This window comes from Natator depressus, chromosome 1 (assembly GCF_965152275.1).
Source record: "Natator depressus isolate rNatDep1 chromosome 1, rNatDep2.hap1, whole genome shotgun sequence".
Taxonomy (NCBI): Eukaryota; Metazoa; Chordata; order Testudines; family Cheloniidae; genus Natator; species Natator depressus.
Window position 1 is genome coordinate 175863874 of NC_134234.1, and position 24186 is coordinate 175888059.

Below are 24186 nucleotides of genomic sequence, written 5' to 3' on the forward strand. Positions count from 1 at the left end.
CAGTTATTTGGCACTATAATTCATATTGATCATGCATATCAACATCCCTCATATGAGAGAAATGCCAAAGCAGCAATGGCATGGGCTGAGAGAGTGAAATTGCCTGATTTGGTTAAATGCATGTGGGAGAGTGCCACAGATCAGGAGGAGACCAGTCTGCATGTCGTGTTCCCAACATTGTTGTGGTACAAAAGCTTAAAGTTTCAGATAAGCACTAAACAGAATTGGAGGGACAAGACGAACTATCAGGACCCAAACTGCAACAGCACATTAATATTTACTGGGCATGTTTTTATACCCTCTAGTCAGATTGACAGATGTAGCTGTATTTTAAGGCAGTATCATTCAATGAGGAGGAAAAATTATGGACACTTTTTTTTTTTTTAACAAATCATCTCAGACATTCATTAGATGGAGGGAAGGAGAGAAGCTGAGTGCTGGTGGGAAAAGAATGCAATTATTCCAAGCCTTCTGACAGGCCTGTACTTCTTCCTTCCAGCTTAGCTGCTTTGACCATAGACTTGGGGCTCGTGGGACATGGACCAGATTGAAAAACTAGAAGCAGACAGATGGTTATTTGTAATCATCATGTAAATGTAAATCCTATAAAAAATGTTGTTGTTTTTTCTCCTAAGGGCTTGAAAGCTGCTGTAGTGGAAAGTAGGATTAAGGGATAGCTATCTAGCCTAGAATAATTTTGACCCCTGCACCTCCTCCTTCATAAAACATTGTTTTTAATCTGGCTCTTTTAAACATATTGTTAGAGCCTTGATTCGGTTTCTATATAATTTCCTTAGTTTATGGGCATCAGTTTGACCGGGGTCTGGATTTGGGCCTAAGCTGGCAGGTGCTGGTAAGCAGTTGCCTTGGTAGCAGGACTTTTTTGTTCGTTATAGCAGGTGCATTGCCTGCAAGTGTTTATCTCAATACTTCTATTGCTGGATGTAGTTGCTGCCAGTTAATATACTTGTGCATACTTCCCAAATTGCCTTTCAGAACTTCAAATACGATATGATTCTTCACAAACAACTATCTTGTTTGAGCAGCGTTACAGACAACCATACATTAGAGCTGCAAAGAGACTGACCAAACTTTAATTAACTTTTTGTTCCCAACATCATCATCAAACTATATGTACAATATGTGTATCCTTTTCAACCATCAAATCCTTAAGGAATCCAGTAAGGTTTCTACTTAGTGGTGCTGCAGCAAAATGCCAGTCATAGGTTTCTGAACCTCACATGTAATGAATATGCCTAACTCAAGCTGCCTGGATGGCATGGCACTCTTTGTGCTGCCATAATTGACATCTGGATTTATAAGTGACCTGAAGATTCTTACTCCCTGATGATATCAGGTGCACTGTGGAAGTTATGATGTGGAATCACACTGGGCCGGATGCTGGCCATACTGCTTGTCAGCATCCTTTGTCACATGTAGAGTAACGCTAATGACAAACATAAAGGAGGCTGTACATCCCATGTTAAGTGCCAAGATGAGGTCAGCTAATGCTCAGAGGGTGAGAACAGAGCAAAAAAGAACATTGGATGAAGAAGTTGGATCTGTCTGTAGCCTTTCACCACTTACCTTTGAATTTTTAGATAGCCATTATTTGTAGACTTCCAGAAAGACGCTGAGAAGTGTTGGGTTCTGGTATGACAAAAAAAGCTCCAATCAATGTCGGGAGTTGGTGTTCTGCTAAGATACACTAATGATCTCTTGAAAATATGAAGAAATTGTGAATAATTTGCTCAAAAAATGTTCTGCATTTCTCAGTCTTTTCTGTTTTCACAGACCATTGAGCTGTTGGATATGGGGAATGCACTAAGTTGAGGTGCAGTTTTTCCATGTGCGTTTCCACATTAATATGTGTAAACTCAACTTTCAGCTAATGCTAGTTTCTTCCATTGATTCCTGTGCTTCTTAGTGTCTTGTTGCTGGGACATTTGAATGGCAAGTTACCACTCTGAAACCTCTGCCTCTAAGGCCTGGCCTACTCCACAAAGCTCAGTTGACATGAGCCGTCTTGTGTCAACCTAATTGTGCATGTGTCCACCCTTAAATTTGTCTCCCACCAACTTAAGTGCTCCGTTACAGCGACATAGTAACACCACCTCCCTCAGCGGCATTAAGCCATGCTCAATATACTGCGGTCGATACAGTGTGAGTGCAGACTGTGTTACTTATGTCGACCATGACAGTCCTCCACCAGCTGTCCCACAATGCCCAACACTGACTGGTGTGATCACAATTGTGAACTCCACTGCCCAGGGGTCACAGAGAGAAGGCTCCCCCCGCCCTTTTCCCTTTAAAGCCTTGTGAATGTTTGAAATGCCTTTTCCTGATTGTCCAGCTTGGCAAGCACATCTAGGAGCTCTCAATTCTTGTGTGCAACTGCCAGCTGACCATACTGGCTACATACTCTGGCTTGGAGTACACAAGAAATACTGGATCCCTTAAGCCTGTGGGAAGAAGCAGCTGTGCAGGTACAGCTATGGACCAGCTATAGCAACATGGACATCTGTAAGCAGATTGCCCTGAGGATATAGGATAAGAGGTACAACAAGGATCACCAGCAGTGCTGCATGAAAGCAAAGCAGTTGCAGCAGGCATATCAGAAGGCCAAGGAGGCCAATAGTCTATTTGGTGCCTAACTACAGACCTACCACCTTTACAAAGAGCTATGTGCCATACTTGGTGGAAACCACCACCTGGCACACCATTGTAGTTACCTCAGAGGAACCCAAGCCACAGGCCCCTGGTGTGAACATTGAGGAGAAGGAAGATGGGGGACTGGGGAATCCAACTGTGTCACAAGCCAGGACCTGTTTGTGACTCCACCACAGTCCATTTGCTCCCAGTAGTCAAGCATGGCTAAGCACAATGCAGGGAAAGGAACCTTGGGTAAGTGTGCAATTGTATTTCCCGTTATAGTGACTACTGTTAGCAGCCCCAATTTAACAGAACACAGCTACTGACTTTTCATTAATTTACTCATACTAGAAGAGATAGTGGTACAACAAAGAGAGGTAGTATTGCTATCAAGTTTTCATTCCCCGCTAGAGTGAGGTGGGGGGACCGCGGGGAGAGCATTTTGTTTATTTACACAGGGCTGGCCTTAAATGCTCCTGAGAGATCTTGATAAAACTTTCATGGAGGTACTCTGCATCATCTCCTGAAGCTTTCTAGGAATGGCAGCCTTATTTCTACCTCCACAGTAGGATGCTTTCCCACATCAGTCAGCAATAACTTCAGCAGGCACCATTGCAGTAAATAGGCTAGCAGCATATGGGTCCAGATGGCTTTGGTGGCCTACCCTCAGGAGTGAGATATCAGTTAAAATCACCACCACCTGTGGAAAATGGTGCCAGTTATTCAGTGTCATTGCTCTATACCCACAGTGTCATGCAACTGAGCAATTCCCTCCTTATTTCCCTCACCCCTGGTGGGCCATTTTCACCATCACTGATGCCGTTAGTGGTGCTTGCACAAGCACTCTGAAACAGAAGTGTCAATAATCATGTCTTGTTTAAAATTTTAGGGGAGCAAGTTCTGAATCTTAATTTACACTTTCACTTTCACTTGTGACTATTCTGACAATGGTACCTTTGTGTATTTTATCTGTGGCTGCTGCCATTGTGGCCTTGAGGATTCCTCCTCCACACCTGCAGAATGCCTAAGCCAGATGATGGGGGGAGGGGAGGACTCAGGATGACATGTTCAATGAGATCCTGCAAGACAGTGCTGCATCAGACCATGAATAAAGTGCCTGAAGGGTGAATATTGCAGACAGCCTGGAAGGAAAAGCAGACAGAAAAAAGGCTCAGGAGTCCCAGCAGGAAAAGGAAAGAGAGATGCAGGCACCAGGACATAATGGGGCTTCTCTGGTAGCAAAAACAGATGTTGCAGACTCTTGTGGACCTATAGGTTCAACAATCCCAGGCTCACTTCCCTTTGTTATCCATGGAGAGCTCCTTTGCAGCATATCCCTACCTTCCACAACACTACAAGTGGCATCAAGAGTCGCAACCCTACCCCTACCACTCCACACCAGGGGCCATTAAGGACAACCACAGCTTCACGTACACTGACCTGTGAAAGCCACAGTTCCTGCATGTGTAGCTAAAATGGACATGAATGTTTTTTCCCCTTGTTAAGTTCTGCTCCATTAATTTATTAAGTTTTTAGCGTATTTGCTTTTAAATTGCACAGCTTTTTCTTTGTACTAGTTTTGTTACTCAATACACTTCTATTATTTGGAAACAATTCATATTTATTAGTTCACAACATATGCTGCAGCATGCCTAGCGGTTCTGAAAGTGCCCACTTAATTGTTACTGTACAGTGTGAGATGACTCATAGGATCATTGACAAACATGGTAATAATCGTAAAAGTACAGCAAGCACCATAAAATTAATAGATGCATTGACATTATTATATTCATAGATGTACAACAAGTACCGCACAGTTCCCAACAGGCCCCGAACAGCAGAGTCACGTAGAGCACATTATTGTGGCTTGCTGTTGAAGTGTTCTTTCAAAGCCTCCCTGAGCTGTATAGCTCCATGTTCTAATAGCCTGTGTGTCTGGCTGTTCAAACTCAGCAAACAGCCACTTCACCTCCATCCCAGAAGCAACTTTTCCCCCTTTGCTTCACAGATATTATGTAGCAGACAGCTAAAACTATTGGTATTTTTTTTCACTTAGATCCAATCTTGTGAGTAAATACCGCCAGCGTCCCTTCAGTCTACCAAAAGTGCATTCAACTGTCATTCTGTACCCACTGAGCTGGTAACTGAATCTTTCCTTGGTATTGTTGAGGTGGTGGGTGTATGGCTTCATGAGCCAGGGGAGCAAGGGGTAGGTTGGGTCCCACAGGTCACTATTGGCATTTCAACATCACCAGTGGTAAACTACTGTTTGGGAAAGAAAGTCCCTGCTAGTAGCTTTCTGTGTTCTTACAGATGCGTACATCATGTGCCTTCCCTTACCAGTCAACACTAGCATTGGTGAAGCTTCCTCAGTGATCCATCAGACCTTGCATAACCATAGAAAAACAAATGTACTCTGTGGCAAGATGTTTCTGGTGCCAAAATAGGGATATGTGTGCTGTCTATAACCCAACCACAGTTCAGGAACTCCACTGGTGCAAATCCATCCACTATGTCTTTCACATGGTTGAGAGTCATACTCCTGTCTAGCAGGATACTATTAATGGATACTATTAATGGCCCTGTGAACGTGCATGACAATGGCCCCCACAGTGGATTTTCTAACTCCAAAATGATTTTCCACTGACTGGTAGCAATCTGGTGTTGCAAGTTTCCACAGTGCCATCGCCACTCGCTTCTCCTCTGTCAGTGCAGTGCTCTTTCTGCTGTCCCTGTGCTGGAAGGCTGGGGCAAGCTCAGCACACAGATCCAGGAATATGGCCTTCCACATCTGAAAGTTCTGCAGCCACTTCTAGTCACCCCAAGCCTGCACTACAATGCGATCCCAGCAGTCAATGTTTTTCTCAGGCCCAGAAGTGCCACTCCACCATTTGCAGCTGCTCCATGAATGCCACCAACAACCCTGAATTTAACTTTTACAACAATTATGAGTTTAGTAGCGTATGTAATGATGATGGAACCACTTGATGTTGTCCATAGGCCTCTTCAAAAGGATTAATGTCTGCCACTTGGCAGGTTTTTGAGTTTTAGAAATGGTTGATGCTTGCCAGCAGTTTACCAATTGTGCAAGAGGCTATTTCTCCACTCAAAAACATTTCTTTCGCTCTCAGATATATGAGAGACTTCCAGAAATGGGTGGTTTTGAATGTTCCTTTTCTGGCCTCTCCCTTGAAATTGCTGCTGATGTTGCCTTTCTTGGCTCCATTTGGCAAATACTGTCTTTCTAATATGATTGCCATAAACACATATTGTAGTGCCAAATTGTTAGGAGCCCATAATCTTCATCATGTTATTTCTGTATCATGGGTTACCTTCCTTATATTCCATTTTATCTCAAAAAGCCAAAAGACCCTATTTTCTCTCAGTTTAGTTATTGTGGATCAAAAATTGGCATTGGACAAGCAATTTGCCTTAGTCAGAAATACCTTTTGGGTTGAGGCTTTTGGCAAGTCATTTGTTGGGAAAGCAGTACTAAGCAATGCCCTTCAACGTACCAGATGTGCTACTTTGGAAAAGGTTGGGTCCTTGCCAAAATGCGGTTTGTTGCCCAGCACTTCCTATCGTTTTTATTTGGTACCTTTAGAAATGGCCTAAATAGCCCCTCCTTTTGTGTTATATATATATATATATATATTACACAATCATTTTTAATTATTTTCCTCTCCCCATTGGATTTGCTTGTGTATCTCAAAATGCTGAATGATAACTGTAACCCCACACCTATATTGAGTTCCACAATTATATGCACTCTCACCTCAGCACACTCAGAGGGTAATCCTTGTGCATATAAATACTAATTTCTTCTTGTCTGTACAGAAGAGAACAGAATATATGCAGCTTAAAATGTTATTTTTTATTTTATTAACAGTGAAAGCAGTAACTTAACTCTGCTTATAAAGTGTGTGTGACCAATTTCTATTAAACTCTTCCTGACTGCACTTTCACTAGGATAAAGTGTTTTCTGATTTCTCGGAGGGCCCTGGTTTCATTAAGGGTGGGAACTCGTTAAAGCAGTAATGAAGCCCATACGTAGCTGATGTTCAAGAAGGGGAAATGCCCTAAATTCAATTTCAGTAGCTCTATCTAGAGCTATTTTCATTCTGATGTTTATAAGAATGTCAATTAACCTAGAGATGAGGACACACGTGGAGGAATAACGATGAAGTAGATATCATTTCAACACACACAGGAGCCAGCTAGCTGGATCTAATCCTGCTGTACAGCAGCATGATTTACATAAGAAGCTAGCATGTGTTGCCTAATTTAGTTTTCAAACCGCTTGACAATGTATATGCTTTTTCTTTTAGGTAGTGTGGGACAAGACTGGTCAGGGCTGCAAGAATTTGAAAAGAACAGAAGAAGCACTGCTAGCATACTGTATATCAGCTCGATTTCTTGACAGCTTAAGAAAACGCTGATCATTTAGCACCAATTTGATCATAAAAAATAATCCTTCCTGAATAAAGGCAAAACTCCACAATTTGATACTGGCGGTGTCATATCTAGAACATTTTCACCTAGCCAGTAGTGGGGGGGGAGGGGGAATCACTGACAAGAAAGGTGCCAATTGAAGAGCCAGGCACACCCTATTTTTAAAAGGTTACAACTAATGTCCAGCATGCTGCTATCTTTAATTAAAAGAGTTCCGTGTCAGACCAGAAATACTGCCTTAAGGAATATTTCTCCTCAGAACATCAGGCTGGCCAGATGTCACTTGGCAGGTGGATCTACAATAGAAGGATAAAAGCAGCAGTGTGTATATTGGTACTTTTGCTTTTAAATGATGAGCAATGCATTTACTTTTAGCAAATGTAAAGTAAAAACATGCACATCTTGTCTGTATTCATTTGATAAGACAGCCTACCTGTTGAGTCATCTTTCCTCTTCCCTCTGCCCCAAATAACTTATTTTGCAAGGAGTTTTACAGTGCACACAGTATACAAAGCTATCATTTGACTAACTTGGAGGCTACTTTTACTGGAAAAACAATTTGTTTGCCTTTACCATGTTGCAATTCCTAACAACTCGTTTTCTTTTCCTTTCTTCATTTGTTCCATTAGTGCTACGGGATGACTTTCGCCAAAACCCTACCGATGTTGTTGTGGCAGCTGGAGAACCTGCTATTCTGGAGTGCCAGCCTCCTCGAGGACATCCTGAGCCCACAATCTACTGGAAGAAAGATAAAATCCGTATTGACGACAGGGAAGAGAGAATCAGTGTAAGTCCTACCAAAATGCCATTGATAGATAATTGTCCCCAATGTTTTTAAAAAGTATATTTCTCCTTGAATTTGAACGAGCACTGAATAATTTACATAGCTGTATCCACAAAGATGTAAACCCCTGTCATCCAATTGGCTCCATGAGGGGAAATTCTTGTGCTTATATGAAACTTCACTGAAGTTACTGGGACACTAGGCAAACATTGGGTGTCCATATGCAGTTCTGACTGTAGGACTGAGGACGTGAGTATTTGTATTGGGCCTGCACCACACCCCCACTAGCCCCACAACTGAACACCTTGGAACTCTGGAACTTGAGCAGAATTTCACAGATTGTTTCTACAATGGGCCAAACCAAACCCTCCAGCACTAACCTTTCAAGAAGATAAAAATGTGCACCTCAGGTCTATCTCTAGTCATAGGGAGACCTGGAATCAAAGTCTATAGTTAAGATTGTCTAATATCTTCTACTAAAATAAGCTGTTGACTTCACAGAACTTTAACTAAGCAGGAAGCAATTATTTTATGCTATCTGTCGATAGGCTGAATATTTTGAAAAGTTTAAGCATAAATGGATCAGCTGTTGCTAAGAACAAGGTTAGGAAAAAATCCATCATTTTGTCCATGTTAAAAAGAATTCTTACAACTATTTCTATTAATAACTCTTCTATGCTTTGGAGTTGCCCAGATGTCAGGGATGTATCTTTGCCTTCCCTCTGAAAAGCTATCCAAATTTGTCCAAGCAAAAAGCTTCTGAAAAATACTAGTTTGCACATGCTCAGGAGAAATTTATTATTGTTTGGCAGCAAAATTCTCTGAACGTTCCATCTTCCATTTGGGCATGCTCCAGTGTGTTAGTGACCAGAGGATGTGGAGGAGAACAAGGAGACAGCCTGACTTGAATGCAAAGGAGTGAGAAGTAGGGGAAAGTGGAGAGAGGAAGGAACTGGTTGGGGTAATAGGGAGGAGGCATCGATAGATACCAGGGACAGGAACCATAGGTTCTAAAAGAGCTGAGGGGGATAGAGATGGGAATGAATCAGGGTCGTGTAGTGAAGAAGGCTGTTATCTGTAAAACCCTTGCACAGGCCACCTTAATACTGGCCTTTCCTAAATTTTGAATAGTTGGCTTTGCAACCTTAGTATTCCTTTAACATGGTTATTTTATACATAATACATTTTGAACTTGTTCAGTGCTGGTATAATTGATACAATGGTGGCCTTTGGAAACTTGATTGCGTTTGATGTGTAAGGATTTTCAGTTAAACAATCTCAGTATATTTACTATTCAAGGTGTTGTGGGCCAGACTGTCTCCACTAAGTTCTGCTCAAACTGGGGGAGGAAGGAAGAGTAACAGGGCGCTTACTACACTTCCCTGCATCTCAGGTTATAGTGGCTCCAGCCCTGACTTAAGTTGAAGCAACCTATTGGCTACTCTAACTTATAACAGCTACCTATGGTCCCAAAGAGTACATACATTTTCTGGGAATTTGCAGCGCTGAGCTGTGGCCTTTCTTCTAATCAACCTGATCATTCTCTTCCTTAATATGTCCCCTGTGCTGGAGTTGAGATGAGGCTGATATAGAAGTCAAGGGAATTCTCAGTTGGGCATCTGTATGTTGATTCCATCCCATTTGCACCAGTCAGAAATAAGGAGAAAATCTGGCCTTGTAAGTACAGAGAGTACAAGGGAATACTACAGATTCTGAGATCAATTTGCTGTAGGTAAAACTGGCTTCCTTTTAAAGTGCCACTACAGTACGGTAGGCTTACAAATTTGTATACTATAAATAGTGTACCAGATGCAGCATATATAACCAAAGAAAGGTAGCAAGAAATGTAATTGTTCTGAAATATAAGGGCATCATACAAAAACAAAAAATTGAGACAAGACCAGAAGTAGGGTCAAATATACTTCAGAAGAGCCTACTAGCAAATTAGTATTGGTATTGTTCAATACCAAATAGATGGGCTGATAACCCTTAAACAACAAAAGTCAAGGCTTAAAAAAACAAAAGACCCCCTCACCCCCACCATATTTGAGATCTTTGCAATCTAAGAGCCTCCCTTTATTTTTGATTGTTTATGTAAATTAAAATGTCTTTTCTTTGCTTCAAACAGATACGAGGTGGGAAACTAATGATCTCAAACACGAGGAAAAGTGATGCTGGCATGTACACTTGTGTTGGTACCAACATGGTTGGCGAACGAGACAGCGATCCAGCAGAGCTGACTGTCTTTGGTAAAACTACTTCCTCGGCTTTTGTTTTGTTTTTACTACACATGTAAAACATTGAATTGATCTAGCTGAATAGCCAGAGCAGGTGACAAAGTCAGGGTAACAAAAGACAGAGTAACTGCTAATTTACAGGCTACATTTCACAATTTTCCATGAAGCACAAGTTTCAAGGGTTACATGTTATAAGTTAGGAGCTGGGATGAAGCAGTCATTTTTTGTGAGTGCATAGTTTAAATCTAATTGGAGGTCCTTGATGAAATTCATAAACTCAGAAACCTTAATCCAGTAGATAATGCTTTCCTCCACAAAATTACCGAGTATAATTGAGCCACTTTTAATACAGTATCTGATTAGCAGAGACTTGGACCAACATAGCCCGTTTAAATAATTTCTTATTCCCAGAGGGTTCTGAGATCAAAGCACAGCACACAGGAGCTGGATCAACTGTACAAAGTCTTTAGATAAAAATATCTATATAGTTAAGAAGCTGATCTCATGAGTTTATCACATTTTACTTTAAAATGGCACCAACCCCCAATCCCCCTGTCCACCCTTCATCCTTTAAGTCACAAGTATCAATTTGGTTCTTGACGCTGCTGAATTAATTAAAAGCTAATAAGGTAATTGGATGATGGAGTTTTCAAACTGTAATGGCTCGAGCAAGGAATCAACCAGGTCATTTTGCCCTACCAGGAGATTATGGAGGGAGAATACAGAAGTGAATTTACAGTTGTATCCATCTGACTAACAACTGGACAAGAAACAAGGTTGTAAAATCCTGCTGGGGCAAACACTGCAGTGGTAATATTTCTGTCTACCATTAACAGTGTTTCTGTATATACCACTTAAGAGGTCTTGGACGGACAAAATTAAAAAAAACCCACTAATATTTGCTCATGTTACAGTCTTTTAAAATAACATGGGGACTCCAAGGCATACCACTTCAGTAAGTCTTCCAAAACAGAACACCCATAGAGAATACCAATTTACAAGCTGCATCTTTTTCTGATGGTATGGCTCGAGTTTTGTATTGTGGAATATACATTCCTAATTTAAATATCTCTTATCTAATATCATCCTCATTTCCTTTTTCCAATGCCAAGTTTGGGTTGAGTTGAGGTTATAAACAGATTCCATACACATTTGTTTAGAGCCACCATTTGAGACTGTTGGGGTGTTGCCCGGGTGATTTTATATACCATGTGATCCCACCTTCTCCTTGGACATCCACAGCCTCTCTCACCCTACTCTCTCCCATAGAGAACAATTTTAGGCAATTGGCATGGGGTCATTCTAGCAACATGGCCAATCTGGTGCCCTTTGATGATTGTAGTGACTCACTGCACTTTCAGACTTCTGTGGATGTTGTCATTTCTTAATCTATCTAGTCTCGTCATGCCTATGATATGGTGCAGGCACCTCATTTCAAACATTTGCCGCTTTTGCTCCAGGTGCTTTGTCAGAACCCAGGTTTTGCAACTGAAAAATAATGTGTACACAATGAGTGCTGGATATGATCTGGTTTTAACTGTGATGGATACTGATTTAAGGTTCCAAATATTTTTATTCAGGCATGCGAATGTTCTACTCACAGCAGCTATCTGGTTATCAATGTCATCTTCATGTTGACGTGTTAATCCAAGTAGCAGCAGCTGTCTACTTCTTCAATGTCTACACCTTTAATTAATAACTTTGCCTGTTTCTTGATTTTTGATGTTACCAGTAGCCTTGTCTTCTATTCATTCATTTTTAATCCTTATTCTCTGGCTCTTGTGCACAGGTTAATTGCTGCTTATTGGTTGCATTTCTCCTGAGACACTGTCATTACAATGTTGTCTGCAAGGTCAAGGTGATTGATAATTTGCCCCGATATCCTGCAGCCTCCATCAATGTTACTAAGAAAGTTGGACAAAATATTTTCTATGTTTAGAGCAAAAAGTATCGGACTGAGTATTAATCTCTGTTTTGACTCCAGTTTTCACTTCAAACCACTCTGTCAGCTCTCCATTAACCCTTACTGCACACCAAGCAAGGCTATACATACTCTGCAATACTTGAGTAAGTTTGCTGCTAGCATTGTACCCCTTGAGTACTTTGCACAAAGCCTTTCAGTTAGCAGAGTCAAATACTTTCTTAAAGGTAAGGAATGTGCAAAACAGAGGTTCATTGAACCTGGTGTGTCTCGTCAAGATTTGACCAAAAACAACTGTCTGATTTATGGTGGAGTGCTCAGGTCTAGAGCCAGTGTGTGACTCAGAAAGGATTTCCTCTGCTCTTCTTTTCATTCAGCTGAGAATCAATCTACAGAATACCATGCTAGGAATAATCATAAGACTTACTCCTTGGTAGTTATTGCAATCAATCAGATGACCTTTCTTCAAAGAGTTGGTACAATGATTGAGCATAGCCAGATTTCAGGGACTTCACCCTTTGCCCAAATTACGTTAAATAGTTTGTAATGGAGCATGACCGTGCCTCTTCCACCATGCTTTAACACTTCAGGTAGTACGCTCTGTGGACCAGGGGCCTTGTTGTTTTTCAGGGGCCTCATTGCACCTTTAATTTCTGCTTCCATTATGTGTTCTTCATTGTTGCCTTTGTAGCTGATGGTCTCAAGGACATCTGGGTCAACTTGACTATTCAGGTGGAGTAACTGATGAAAATGTTCTTTCCATCTTTTGAGCTGATCTTTCATCACGTAGCTGACTTGTTACAGGTGTTAACTTCTGTAATAGTTTTTTCAAGCTCCATGTCTTCTCTCTCAAGCCATTGTAGTTTTTCAAGCTCTTTGTCTTCTCTCTTAAGCCATTCTTTCTCAGCTTTTTTTCACGATTCATTTTAGTTCCCTGTTGATCTGTTTGTTTTTCTGCTCAGTAAAATCTTCAGCTTTCCAATGTTCTTGATAAGTTTTTGATCTCTGCTGTGACCCACTCTTTCCTTTTTGGATACAGCCTCATCTTTAAAACCTCCTCACTTGTTGCATGATTGATGGTTTTTTGCTCTGCCCAGACTTGTTCTATTGTTGTGTCATCTAGGTTTAAATGAAGGGCAAAATGTCCACCAATGATATTCTGAAAGGGTACCTTAGTGTCTGTATTTTTTCAAAACTTTGATATTATAAACTGTCTTGGCTATTTTTGAAAATTTTGAAATATGAAGTTTGATCACCGCTTGATGGTCCGAGTTTGCATTCAGACTTCTGTAGACCCTAATACACTTGTTTTCCAGCATTGTCTTACTAAGATGAAGTTGATCATGTTTTCTGTAATACCATCATTAGAAATCCAAGTTTCTTTATGGAATTGCCTGTGCTGAAATGCTAAGTTTCTTATAAACAATTTGTGAGATTGCTTCAGTTCTGCACTATTATCACCTCTCATTTCTTGATCCTATTTCTTCTTTTCCCCTGGTGTTCTCTCAGGCCATGTTATCACGCCCAGTCTTGGCAGTAAAACCCTTCATTACAAGCAGAAGATTTCTAGACGGGGTTCGTGAAAACTCTGCTTGAAGATAATTGTAAACTTGGTTTGTGGCCCTGTTTGTCTTATCTAATGTGGTATACAATGTTATTGGTCTTTGCACATACACACAGATCAAGATTTGTTTCTCCATTTCAGACAAAGTGTGAGCATGAAAAGGGTTCCCTTTAGTGAAGTTCCATGACTACCTGTGGATTTGCCACGGTGCAGTATTACAGGACTGTAAACTACCATTCTGCTTACTGCATCGACGAAGCATGAAAGCACATAACTTTTTTAAATGCTACTTTTGCACCTTGCAAGAAATACCAATATTGGATTATAGTTTCCATTACAATTAGCACATCAACATTGTTTTATATTATTATATAATATTAGAGATTGAGAGAGAGAGAGAGAGAGAGAGAGGACTGCTCTTCTTCATTACTTTGAGTACTAGTAATTTGTGGTCACGATCCCTGTAGATACTAAACAGATTGAAGTTCAAATCTACAAAGCTCTACAGTTCCCGTAACTCGTTAAAGGAATTAAATACTAGGGATAAAATTATGTGAAAAATACATTTAAATTCCTATACTTCAAAGGCATGACAAGTATTAGGTTTGCCTTAATATGCAAACTTTTATGTAGTGAATTACAATAGTCTGAAAATTTGCTACAGGATATAAGCATAGCAGTCAACCAGTAAAGTACATTCTATGTCTGTCTTCCTAGTACTGTATAAAGGCAATGGTAAATGACATTAGCAGTTTTGATCCCACATAATTGAGTTAGTCTATATAAGGAAATCTGTACTTAGAAGTCCCTTGCTGTCCACATTTTTCCAGCAGGCCAATATATTCAAAGTTCGATGCTGAAAGTTAGGCATGGTTAGATGCCTAAATATGGATTGCCTGATTGAGTTGGTTTAAAAATGTTGGCTTTGATACTTAAAATAAATCCAGGACAGGAAATGAATCTGCCTTTACTGGGAAATTAAAAGGATTTATTAATGTTACTGGCAAATATACAGCAAGTACTGATTATGGTAGGGAAAAGTTCATTAATCAGATGATTAACCACCCTTCTCCCCTTTTAAAGAAGCCCCAATCCAAAGGAAAAAGAAAAAGAAAACCCTATGGCAAGCTTTAGTGCATGTGGCTACCCTACTAGGAAATAGGATAGTTCCATACTACATTTTCAGAAATCAGTTGTAGCTTATTTTGGGCTCTGAAAGTTTTTCTATAATACCTTTTGTGTGTCACTCCTGATAGTTTTCAGGTTCCCTGTGCAGTTAATTTAGCTTGAGGCAATGCCTCTGGAAAAACTGAGTCCACATGGTGGTGACCAATGGCTTGATGGGAACATCAAGGATGTCTGGGATTTTAAAAACAAAAGCCCGTAAACCCAACACCTTAAATAAAGCAATAAATGAAAACACAATAAAAGGGATAGTAAAAGAATGAAAGGAGAGGAGAAGAGAAAAGATGGCAAGAAGGGGATGTGGATAGGTTGCAGTATTCAGAACCCTCCCACGGAGATGCAGAAGTATTACTGAATAATATTCAGAAATATCCCCATTAGAACTGTGCTCAAAACAAGCGTTACATTTTTCCGTCTATTTATAAAACTGATATTTTTGTGTGCCTTTATGAAATCGCTCCACAACAGCATTTTCAATTTTTGGGGTAAAAACAGGGATTTTGTCCTCCCTAGTCAAATCCTGAAACTTCTGCAAGCAGAAATTGTCCAACTTTTCACAGTAGCATTTGATAAATGTAACCAGTTATGTAAGCAGCACATCCCAAAATTAGTCCTGTTCTTTGAGTGGTGACACCAGAACAGCATTAGGTTTTGGCAGTCCTCTCTTTCAAGGGTCACTGCTTGCTTGGGTCTTCTGAGGCTCCCAGGTGTTATCTCATAGCAGAGCAACAAGAGAGCAAGAATACTGTCACAGAATCTAGGATCAGTGGATGACCAATTAAACAAATTTCAATCACAAAAGGCAGCATGCTACTTAATTTTATTATGGATTCATTTCCCCCCTCCCCTAAATTCTAAAGACCAAATTCAGAAGTGTAAGTGGTATAAATTAGTCTGATTTAAATTGTGCCCAGGTCTGAACAGGCCAGATCAAAATTGACTTAAAAGGCACCTTTGCCCCCTCACTCCATTCGTGTGCTGAGCAGAGCTCAGCATGATGGAGAATGTAGCCAGACAATCGTGCGCTCAGTTGTGCTCTGTTAGCAATGAGGCTTGCATACAGCCACTTATACCGTCTCACAGTCTGAAGAACCAGAAGGTATACGTTAAGTATCATAGAAACTACTATTCTCACTGTCTTCTGTCAATTGCTTCTCTTCCTACACTCCTCTCATCAAAGATCTCAGCCCGAGTTGCTCCTTGTCACTGTCTTGGACTCTAAGGGTCCGATTCATTGATGATGCATAAGGATGCATATGCTGTATGTTGTGTGAATAAGTTGTCATTAAATCTAAGGGACTCATCTGAAGCTCACTCATTGGCAGTCTTTCCATTTACTTCAGGAGGCTTTTTCTCAGGCCCTGAGAAAGTCAAAGTAATTAAAGACTTTGAGAGAGAATTTAAGTTGGTGAAACACAACTAGAGAGGGTGCTAGAAGGAGGTAAGTTATGCCACTTAGATTCCTCTAAGACAGACCCATCTCTGAATTCAGCCTTTTATTTTAAGCTATATGAACTTTGTTATTGAGTCAGCATGAGATAAGGAAGTGTCTTTGTTAGAAAGACACTGCCTGGTCAACAGCCGTAGGGACAGAATTTGAGTTCCCCATTAAGGATTACACTGTATTTGGAAAAAAAAATACCCCTGGAAGTAGAAACTTTACTGAAGATGTGAGATCCCAATTTTCTCCTTCTTATAGCCCTTGAGTCAGCACTATTTTCTGTGGCTACAAGATGGACTTTACTAAAGTATTCTGACAATTCTCTATATATCAAGGGTTCATTAATTGGGAAGAATGTCCTGAATACAGAACCACCAGCTTTTGTCATCATATTTTCACTTGCTCACTCAGCATACACTAAGAACCTTTTAAAACATAGCATGACCCACACTCATCCTTTCATCTCCTATGGCCTCATTTTTGGCAATGAGAGCTTTGAGGCTATTAGGGTGGAAAGTAATCCAAATCATGCTACAATTAACAAAATATTCACTCCATTGGCTGAGATCTGGAAAAAAAAATGCCTCTAATGTTCTTCCTTTGCGTCAATATCTCTAGGTGAAAAAGCAGATTCCCCCCCCCCCCACTTGCAATATTTTTTTTAAAAAAGCATCTTAAACAGGTTTGTCATGCTTCTTACCAGAAGACGAAAACACCGTAAAAATGATTTTCTTTCCAATTAAGAAAGAGAAAACAGTTTTAAATTTAAGTAGAGGACACGTTACATCCCTTAATCCAGCAGTTGTCTTGGCAGAAAAAGATATTAAGGCATTTAGGACTGCTTTTATTAGATTTTGACTTCCCATACATGATCATCTAACTTTTTTAAGGGGCATATAGAGGGCAGTAACACATATCTGAGGGCCATCAGGGCCTCTCTAATGAACTGCAGTATACACGTAATTAGTTAAATAAAGGAAAAGTAAGTACTGGGTGTCACATTCCAGGGTGCAATCCAGACCAGTGAGAGGGTGTGTCCCCTCTGCCCTACAACCTTGAGTGCCTCACAATGCTTTGTTGTTGTAGCTTCCAACTTGGGTTCCTCACAATCAGCCTGCCAGCCAGCAGGTCACATCATGAATGTCTGTGTGTGGCCACAGCCCTGGTCCAGCAACTTTGACCCAGCAGCCTGTTGGCAGCACAGCAGCCACACTCTGGCTTCCAACAGACTTGGTTACTACTTGAAGGATGACCCCATCACACTCCTAGTCCCAAATTTGCACCCCAAAACATGTGTTCTGCACCGTCCAGCCCTCTCCTGGAGAGTTCAGATATTTTAGGTCCATTGCTTCTGTAAGGCAAAAATATCCAACGTGTTGCTACTTTAGTTGGAGTTACCAAGCCATTCACAACACTGGATTGGTTTTGATTAAAGAATAAAACACATTTATGTAACAACAAAGGCATAACTTTTAAATGAGTACAAGTACAAGGTGCTAAAGTCAGAAATGGTCACAAGAGAAATAAAGATAAACCACTTTCTAATAGCTAAAACTTAACAGACTAGACTCGGTTCAAGATAAAATTCTCACCGCACACTCCCAGCAACAGGACTGACCAAATTTCAGGTCAGGATCTCTCCCAGAGTAAAATGGTGGCTTCCTTTGTTGTCTGAGGTGACAAAGAAAGAGGGAGAGCTACATGGGCTGTTTTTGTTCCTCACCTTTATAGTCCAGTCAACCTTTGAAATGCATTTTCCTGAGTGTGAGCCCTAGATAATGTTGATTCCCACTGTGAGGTTGGCGTCACTGAATCTCATGGTGAAAGAGGTTCCAGGTTGCTGTTTGCTAAAATGTAGATCGATCTGTTACTGCCTCTCTTCTTTGCCAAAGAATGGCCACTTGACAGGTTATTGCCCATTAACATGGATGACACCTGACTAGAGGTGCCAGTTTGTCTTTTGGCTTTGAGAAACAGGTTTATCCAGCCCCCGACTTGTCTGTTAACCCCATTTCAGTCATAATTTCAGCTTATGTTCATAACTTTACAGATAATGTTGTTACATACATCTCACCATGATACTATTGGCTCAGTAAGTTATTAGTTTTCAAATGATACTTCACAAGACATATTTGTACAAAGATTATTACAGTAGTGTTTAGGATGTGAATGTAGGGTTCATTCAGTCGAGTACTGAATCGCTGGTAGGGCTCTACCAAATTCACGGCCATGAAAAACATTGTGTGAGACTGTGAAATCTGGTCTCAGAATTAAGAGTGGCAATACTGTGACCTTCCCAAAATAACATTATGACACCCCTGCAACTCCCTTTTGGGTCAGGACCCCCAGTTTGAGAAACGCTGGTCTCCCCCGTGAAATCTGATCTTTTGTTTGCTTTTACCCGATACTATGCAGATTTCACAGGGGAGACCAGCGTTTCTCAAACTGGGGGTCCTGACCCAAAAGGGAGTTGCAGGAGTGTCACAGTGTTATTTTGGGAAGGTCACAGTATTGCCACTCTTAATTCTGTGCTGCCTTCAGAGCTAGGTGGCCAGAGAGCAGCAGCTCTTGGCCAGGCACCCAGCTCTGAAGGCAGCGCCCCGCCAGCAGCAGCACAGAAGTAAGCGTGGCAATACCATACCATGCCGTACTTACTTCTGCGCTGCTGCCTTCAGAGCTGGGCGTCCAGAGAGTGGTGGCAGCTGACTGAGGGCCCAGCTCTCCAGGCAGCAATGCAGAAGAAAGGGTGACAATACCATACCATGCCATTCTTCTGCGCTGATACTGGCAGCAGCTCTGCCTGCAGAGCTGGGCTCCCGGTCAGCAGCCAGCACTCTCCAGCTGCCCAGCTCTGAAGGCAGCACTGCCGCCAGCAGAAGTGCAGACATAAGTACCGCAACCCTGCCCCCTTCACAATAACCTTATGACCCCTCCCCCAACTTCTTTATGGGTCAGGACCCCTACTATTACAACACCATGAAATTTAAGATTTAAATGGCTGCAATAATGACATTTACAATTTTTAAAATCCTATGACCTTGACATTGACCAAAATGAGCCGTGAATTTGGTAGGGCCCTAATAATTGATCCTCCTCCTCCAAAGAAAGAACAGGATTCTCCTTCTTATCTGGGTAGGATCAGTTCTGTAGGCTTTTGCCTCAAGTGCTGCAACATATTGTAGGTGTCTACCTGGTTTTCTGGTTACATTAACAAGTCACTTTTATAACTGCAAGCAAAGTTTATTCTGAAGTTATAAAGGTCACACTAGTAATAGTACAACTAGCTGACATGACATATATCCATGACCTACTTTATAGTCCTCTTCAAAGAGTATTCATCTGCAAAGCATAGCTTGGGCAATGGGCACTTTATTTACTCAGCTCAAGCTTTTAAAATGGCTACATTAAAAATTTTATATGTGGCTATGATTTTAATTTATCACCCTTTCCTGCTATTTTCTCAGATATATTGTGTTCTGAATATTGTTGACAGAATTACAATGTTTAATGACAGGTTTCAGAGTAGCAGCCGTGTCAGTCTGTATTCGCAAAAAGAACAGGAGTACTTGTGGCACCTTAGAGACTAACCAATTTATTTGAGCATAAGCTTTCGTTTAATTATACCACTAGACTTTATTTATGCCCAAAGCTTTAAAAAAAAGTCATATTTTCCAAAGTTCTGATCTGAAACTGGATTTGACTTGCCTGTGTGAGAAACATATTTTATTTATCATGCACTGGCAAGCACCGTTCTGTCTCCTGAGAGATTAATATTGTAAGCAAGTTATGCAGGTGATTCAAATCCAGTTAAACTCACATAAAGGATGTTATTTGCATTGCCAATGGCATTCACTCTGATCACTCTATAGCTGTATAATTAGCTATTGGACATACTCAGGGGCCTGTCTGAGTGATACAAAATGCAGAAAACAACAAAAGAAAAAACTTGTTTTTTTCCCTCATTCGCACTATGCAAAATGCAGAGATGATGGCAAAATGGAAATAACAACTATTGTCATTTGAATGTCCTTGATAACTGTGCTCTGCACTTATGCAGTTACTTATTTTCCAGCAAGTTCTTAACAGTTGTGGAAAATATCCAATTCTGAGATGCTGCAATAGGCACCGACTTTCTAATGTGCCTCCCCCGGCCCCGCCACCACTCTACCCCTTCCCGAAGGCCTCACCCCCACCCTGTCTCTTCCTGCTCCCACACTGCGTCTGCCCCACTTCTTCCTTGCCTCTCCCTGCCCCGCCCCATGCCACACCCTCTCTCCTCCCCCCAGCGCCTCCTGCCTGCTGCGGAACAGCTGATTCATGGCAGATGGGAGGCGCTGGGGGGAGGAGGAGGCACTGATCGGGGGAGCTGCCAGTGGCTGTTCTGCACCCACCATTTTTTTTTCGTGGGTGCCCCGGGGCTGGTGTAAAAGAGTCCCGTTAAGTTTTTATCCCAGATCGTGGGAGCCGCTGACCATCCCAACTTATCTACACTGGGTGGCTTATATTCAGTTTCAGTTTCTTAGTCCTTGCGAAGGGGCCCCTGCCCATTGTGGGCCTTCTTATGGCTCTTCTGATAAGGGATCAAAAAGAAAATAGTGCACCTGGGAATAACTTCTTCCAGAGCCAACTCAAAGTGGAAAAGTTCAGCAGTACCTTCTGTCTGAGTAGCAGTTTTCTAGGAGTCCTTCTACCTGGATAGCTGAATCAGACTCACTCTGTCAGGCTTACCCTGGGAGTTCAATGCATTCCCAGTAGTGGTGGGCGTTGTGATCTCCTGGATGGGAGTTTCTATTGCAGCTTCAGGAGTTGCTCCAACTGTCTCCTGCTCAGGGTGATATCTCCCCCTGGCTGACGACAGTTTCCTCTCTAGCCCCATACACAGAATATTTCTGGTGCCTTCCTCATGGGTGTTGATTCTATACCCTGTCAGGGCTGGTCTAGGTTTACATGGTCCTGCCTCAGCCCAGGGTACTGGTCTTGATAACTTCTTGAGTTTCTTTTCAGCCCTACATTTTTCTGATTCTGTGAATCTGTCTGGGCAGCTCCTTGTACATGGTAGGTTGGCAATCTACTCCATCTCTTAGCAGATTACTGATCCTGGTGCACTCCCCCTACTCTGTGGCATGGTGCAGAGGGGGAGGGCAGTGACCCCACTTCCCTGCCCCATTTTCCGATTCTCATTTCCCACAAACTGTCTTGTACGCTACCCAGAGTGCAGGGAATGCAACTGTAACTATGTGTGCCGATTGTGAAATTAGCAAGAATGGGATGTTTTTCGCTTGCCCCCTTTGACCCTGCATGGCTGCTCACAATGTAGCCATAGATTTAGTATTTCGTAGCCTGATATTGCATATTTGGAACTAGAGTAGATGCAGTTAAAATATTTGTTCTCTTTCTTAAGCTACTTTTTCTGAGGCAGCTGATTATGTAATTTTGCTGCTCCTGTGGCATACAGTTTTTTATGTTTCATGCCGAATCTGTTGTGGCAGCCACTGACTTTCCTTCCTTGTTCTCAACTGTTGAGTGTATCTGTGCCCATTCTCATCAATCACAACATCATCAATTCATTTATATCTATACCTGTAATATTTTAATGTAGTCAACCCAACTGACTATATATCATTTTAAAATCTCTTTCAAGAACGACCCACGTTTCTCAGGAGACCAATTAACCAAGTGGTTCTGGAGGAAGAGGCAATAGAATTCCGATGTCAGGTCCAGGGGGATCCCCAGCCAACAGTCCGGTGGAAGAAAGATGATGTGGATTTGCCAAGAGGAAGGTAAGAGTAACCATTCTTGTTCTCATTGTCAGTCTCTCCTCTCTGGTTAACCCTGATTGCTTTGTTCTCTAGTGTAAAACCCTAGAAATCAGATATAATAGGTAATCAAGTTTATTGCCTGTTGGTCAAATTACCCTATCAAATATGATCCTGATCTGGTGAACTAAGGAAAACCAGTTGGGGTATGATCACCCATGGAAGAGGGTCTTGGGGAGAGGAGTGGTGGAGAGTTATTTTGTCAACATGGGCATTCACTCCACTTCAAGAACATATCTGATGAGCCCCCAGAAACAATAATAAGTACTTTAGAAAGCTGATATTCCAGAAAATAACTTACAGATGCTCTATAGGGGGCAAACAGACCAGAGTGCTTACATACCACTTGGAAACAGTAGTTGGAAGGCATAAAAATAAGGTAGGCTGGAAGGGTTTGCTGGCTCTTATCCAGTCTTACACAATGGTTTGAGGCTAGAAAGTAATTCTGTCTTTTCTGGAATATTTTGGAAAGAAAGAAACAAAATGCCGGAAGTAGAGAAAAGAAAGTTAAGAGGGCTCAGTCATTAGTAACAGATGTCCTGGCAGGAAGAAAGGCAGGAAGCCACTAACACAACAGACTTAGTTTAACTTGAAAAACATATTTCCCCAGTGAAAGTGGAAAATAAGGCAACACCTTGAGAAGGTAGTTATTAATAGAGAGGTGAATGTTTGTACAATAATTTCAAGTGCTAGAACGGTAGAGGACTGAGCAAATGATGGAGGAGAAAATAACTCCAGCTGTGAACACATTAAGGTTGTTCCCATTGAAATTAATTGCAAAGCTCCTATTGGTCTCACTGGGAGGAGAATCAGCAGGAGCAGTCATATTCAACAACCAAACTTTTCTCCTTACCTGACCAAGCACAAACAAAAGCAGTGTTCATATTTCCAGCAATGGTAAAATGTTTGGTCGTGACATGTTGTTGTCGATATACAAGCAGAAATAACATTAAAGGGAGTTTGCATTCATCATCTAGCCCCTTGTTCATCTCCCACATAAACAATATACCGTGTCATACTCATTATATTGTCTTTTCTCGTTCTTCTTGAAATGTTCTATATATAGACAGGTAAAGTGACATGAAAAATAGCACAGAAACATGTGTTGGTATATCATTGTCGAGTGCCGAGTCAATAGAATAATACTCTCTCCTGAAAATGGACATTTGATTGTATTAAGAGGTTTGTTTTTTTCTGAAGTATCAGTAAATGAATGTCTGGGTTTTTTTTCTGTGGCTCGCTCCATTATGCCTCGTATGAGCTTGTGTTTTGATAAGATGTTGTGAAAGAACATTTTGTTTGACATATGGTAAACTTTACTTATCCCCACCCCGACTTCCCCTTGGTAGACTGAAGGCCTCTTAACACCTTCCTTTGTTGACCAAAAGTGACTATCAAAGGGGACTCTGACCATGCCTGCACTATGAGCCAGGAGTCTCGTTTCCCTGCTCGTGTATACACCCTTGCGGGAGCTCAGTCAGAGCGAGCTCAGGTAGAAATAGAAGTGTAGCTGTGGTGCTAGCACAGGCAATGGCAGCATGGCACACTTTAGCTGTGCAGAGTAGAAGCGCTGCTGAAACGGATGGGAAAATACTCTGCGCAGCTAAGCTGTGCCTCCGCTTCTGCCGCCCTTGCTACCGCAGCTACACTGCCACTTATGCTTGCACTAGCGGTCATCAAGTTACTGCGTGTATGTGTCTGCGAGCAGGGGAATCACAACCTTAGCTCACAACAACAATGGTGGCAACAATACTCTAAGTAATATTTGCAAGATTGGGTTTTTAATTCCTCCTACCACCCAAAAAAATTAATAAAATGACAAAAAACAGAACAGGACAAATAACCCTAAATTCATTACTCATGCTGAACTTACCATTTGAATAGGATGCATGTTTATAGCTATTAAAATATATCTTTACTTTGCCGTTTAAAATAAGGGGAGATTTTTGACAGAGCTTTTTTTCCAAATGCAGTAACAAATGTGTCTATATTTAGTGTGAGAACCACTGTCAGGGAAGCTTATTATTAGAATGTTTACATCAAACTTGGGATTTTGATGTGTGGGCAGATCAAGATGTCCTTTTGTTTTTGATTTTTGTTTCACTGTGTATACTTTCGTGCTTAGGGCATCTAT

The 24186-nt window shown here is 41.3% G+C and overlaps 1 protein-coding gene across 11 annotated transcripts in view; it reads left to right on the top strand.

Moving 5' to 3' along the window:
• ROBO2 (roundabout guidance receptor 2) overlaps window positions 1-24186 on the top strand; it is a 1509143-nt gene that overhangs the window by 1315092 nt on the left and 169865 nt on the right. For all 11 annotated transcript variants that reach the window (XM_074971504.1, XM_074971513.1, XM_074971584.1 and 8 more), the window contains 3 exons: window positions 7734-7891; window positions 10017-10137; window positions 21878-22016. In XM_074971504.1, the coding sequence (XP_074827605.1) occupies window positions 7734-7891; window positions 10017-10137; window positions 21878-22016 (418 nt within the window). The remainder of the gene's footprint in view (window positions 1-7733; window positions 7892-10016; window positions 10138-21877; window positions 22017-24186) is intronic.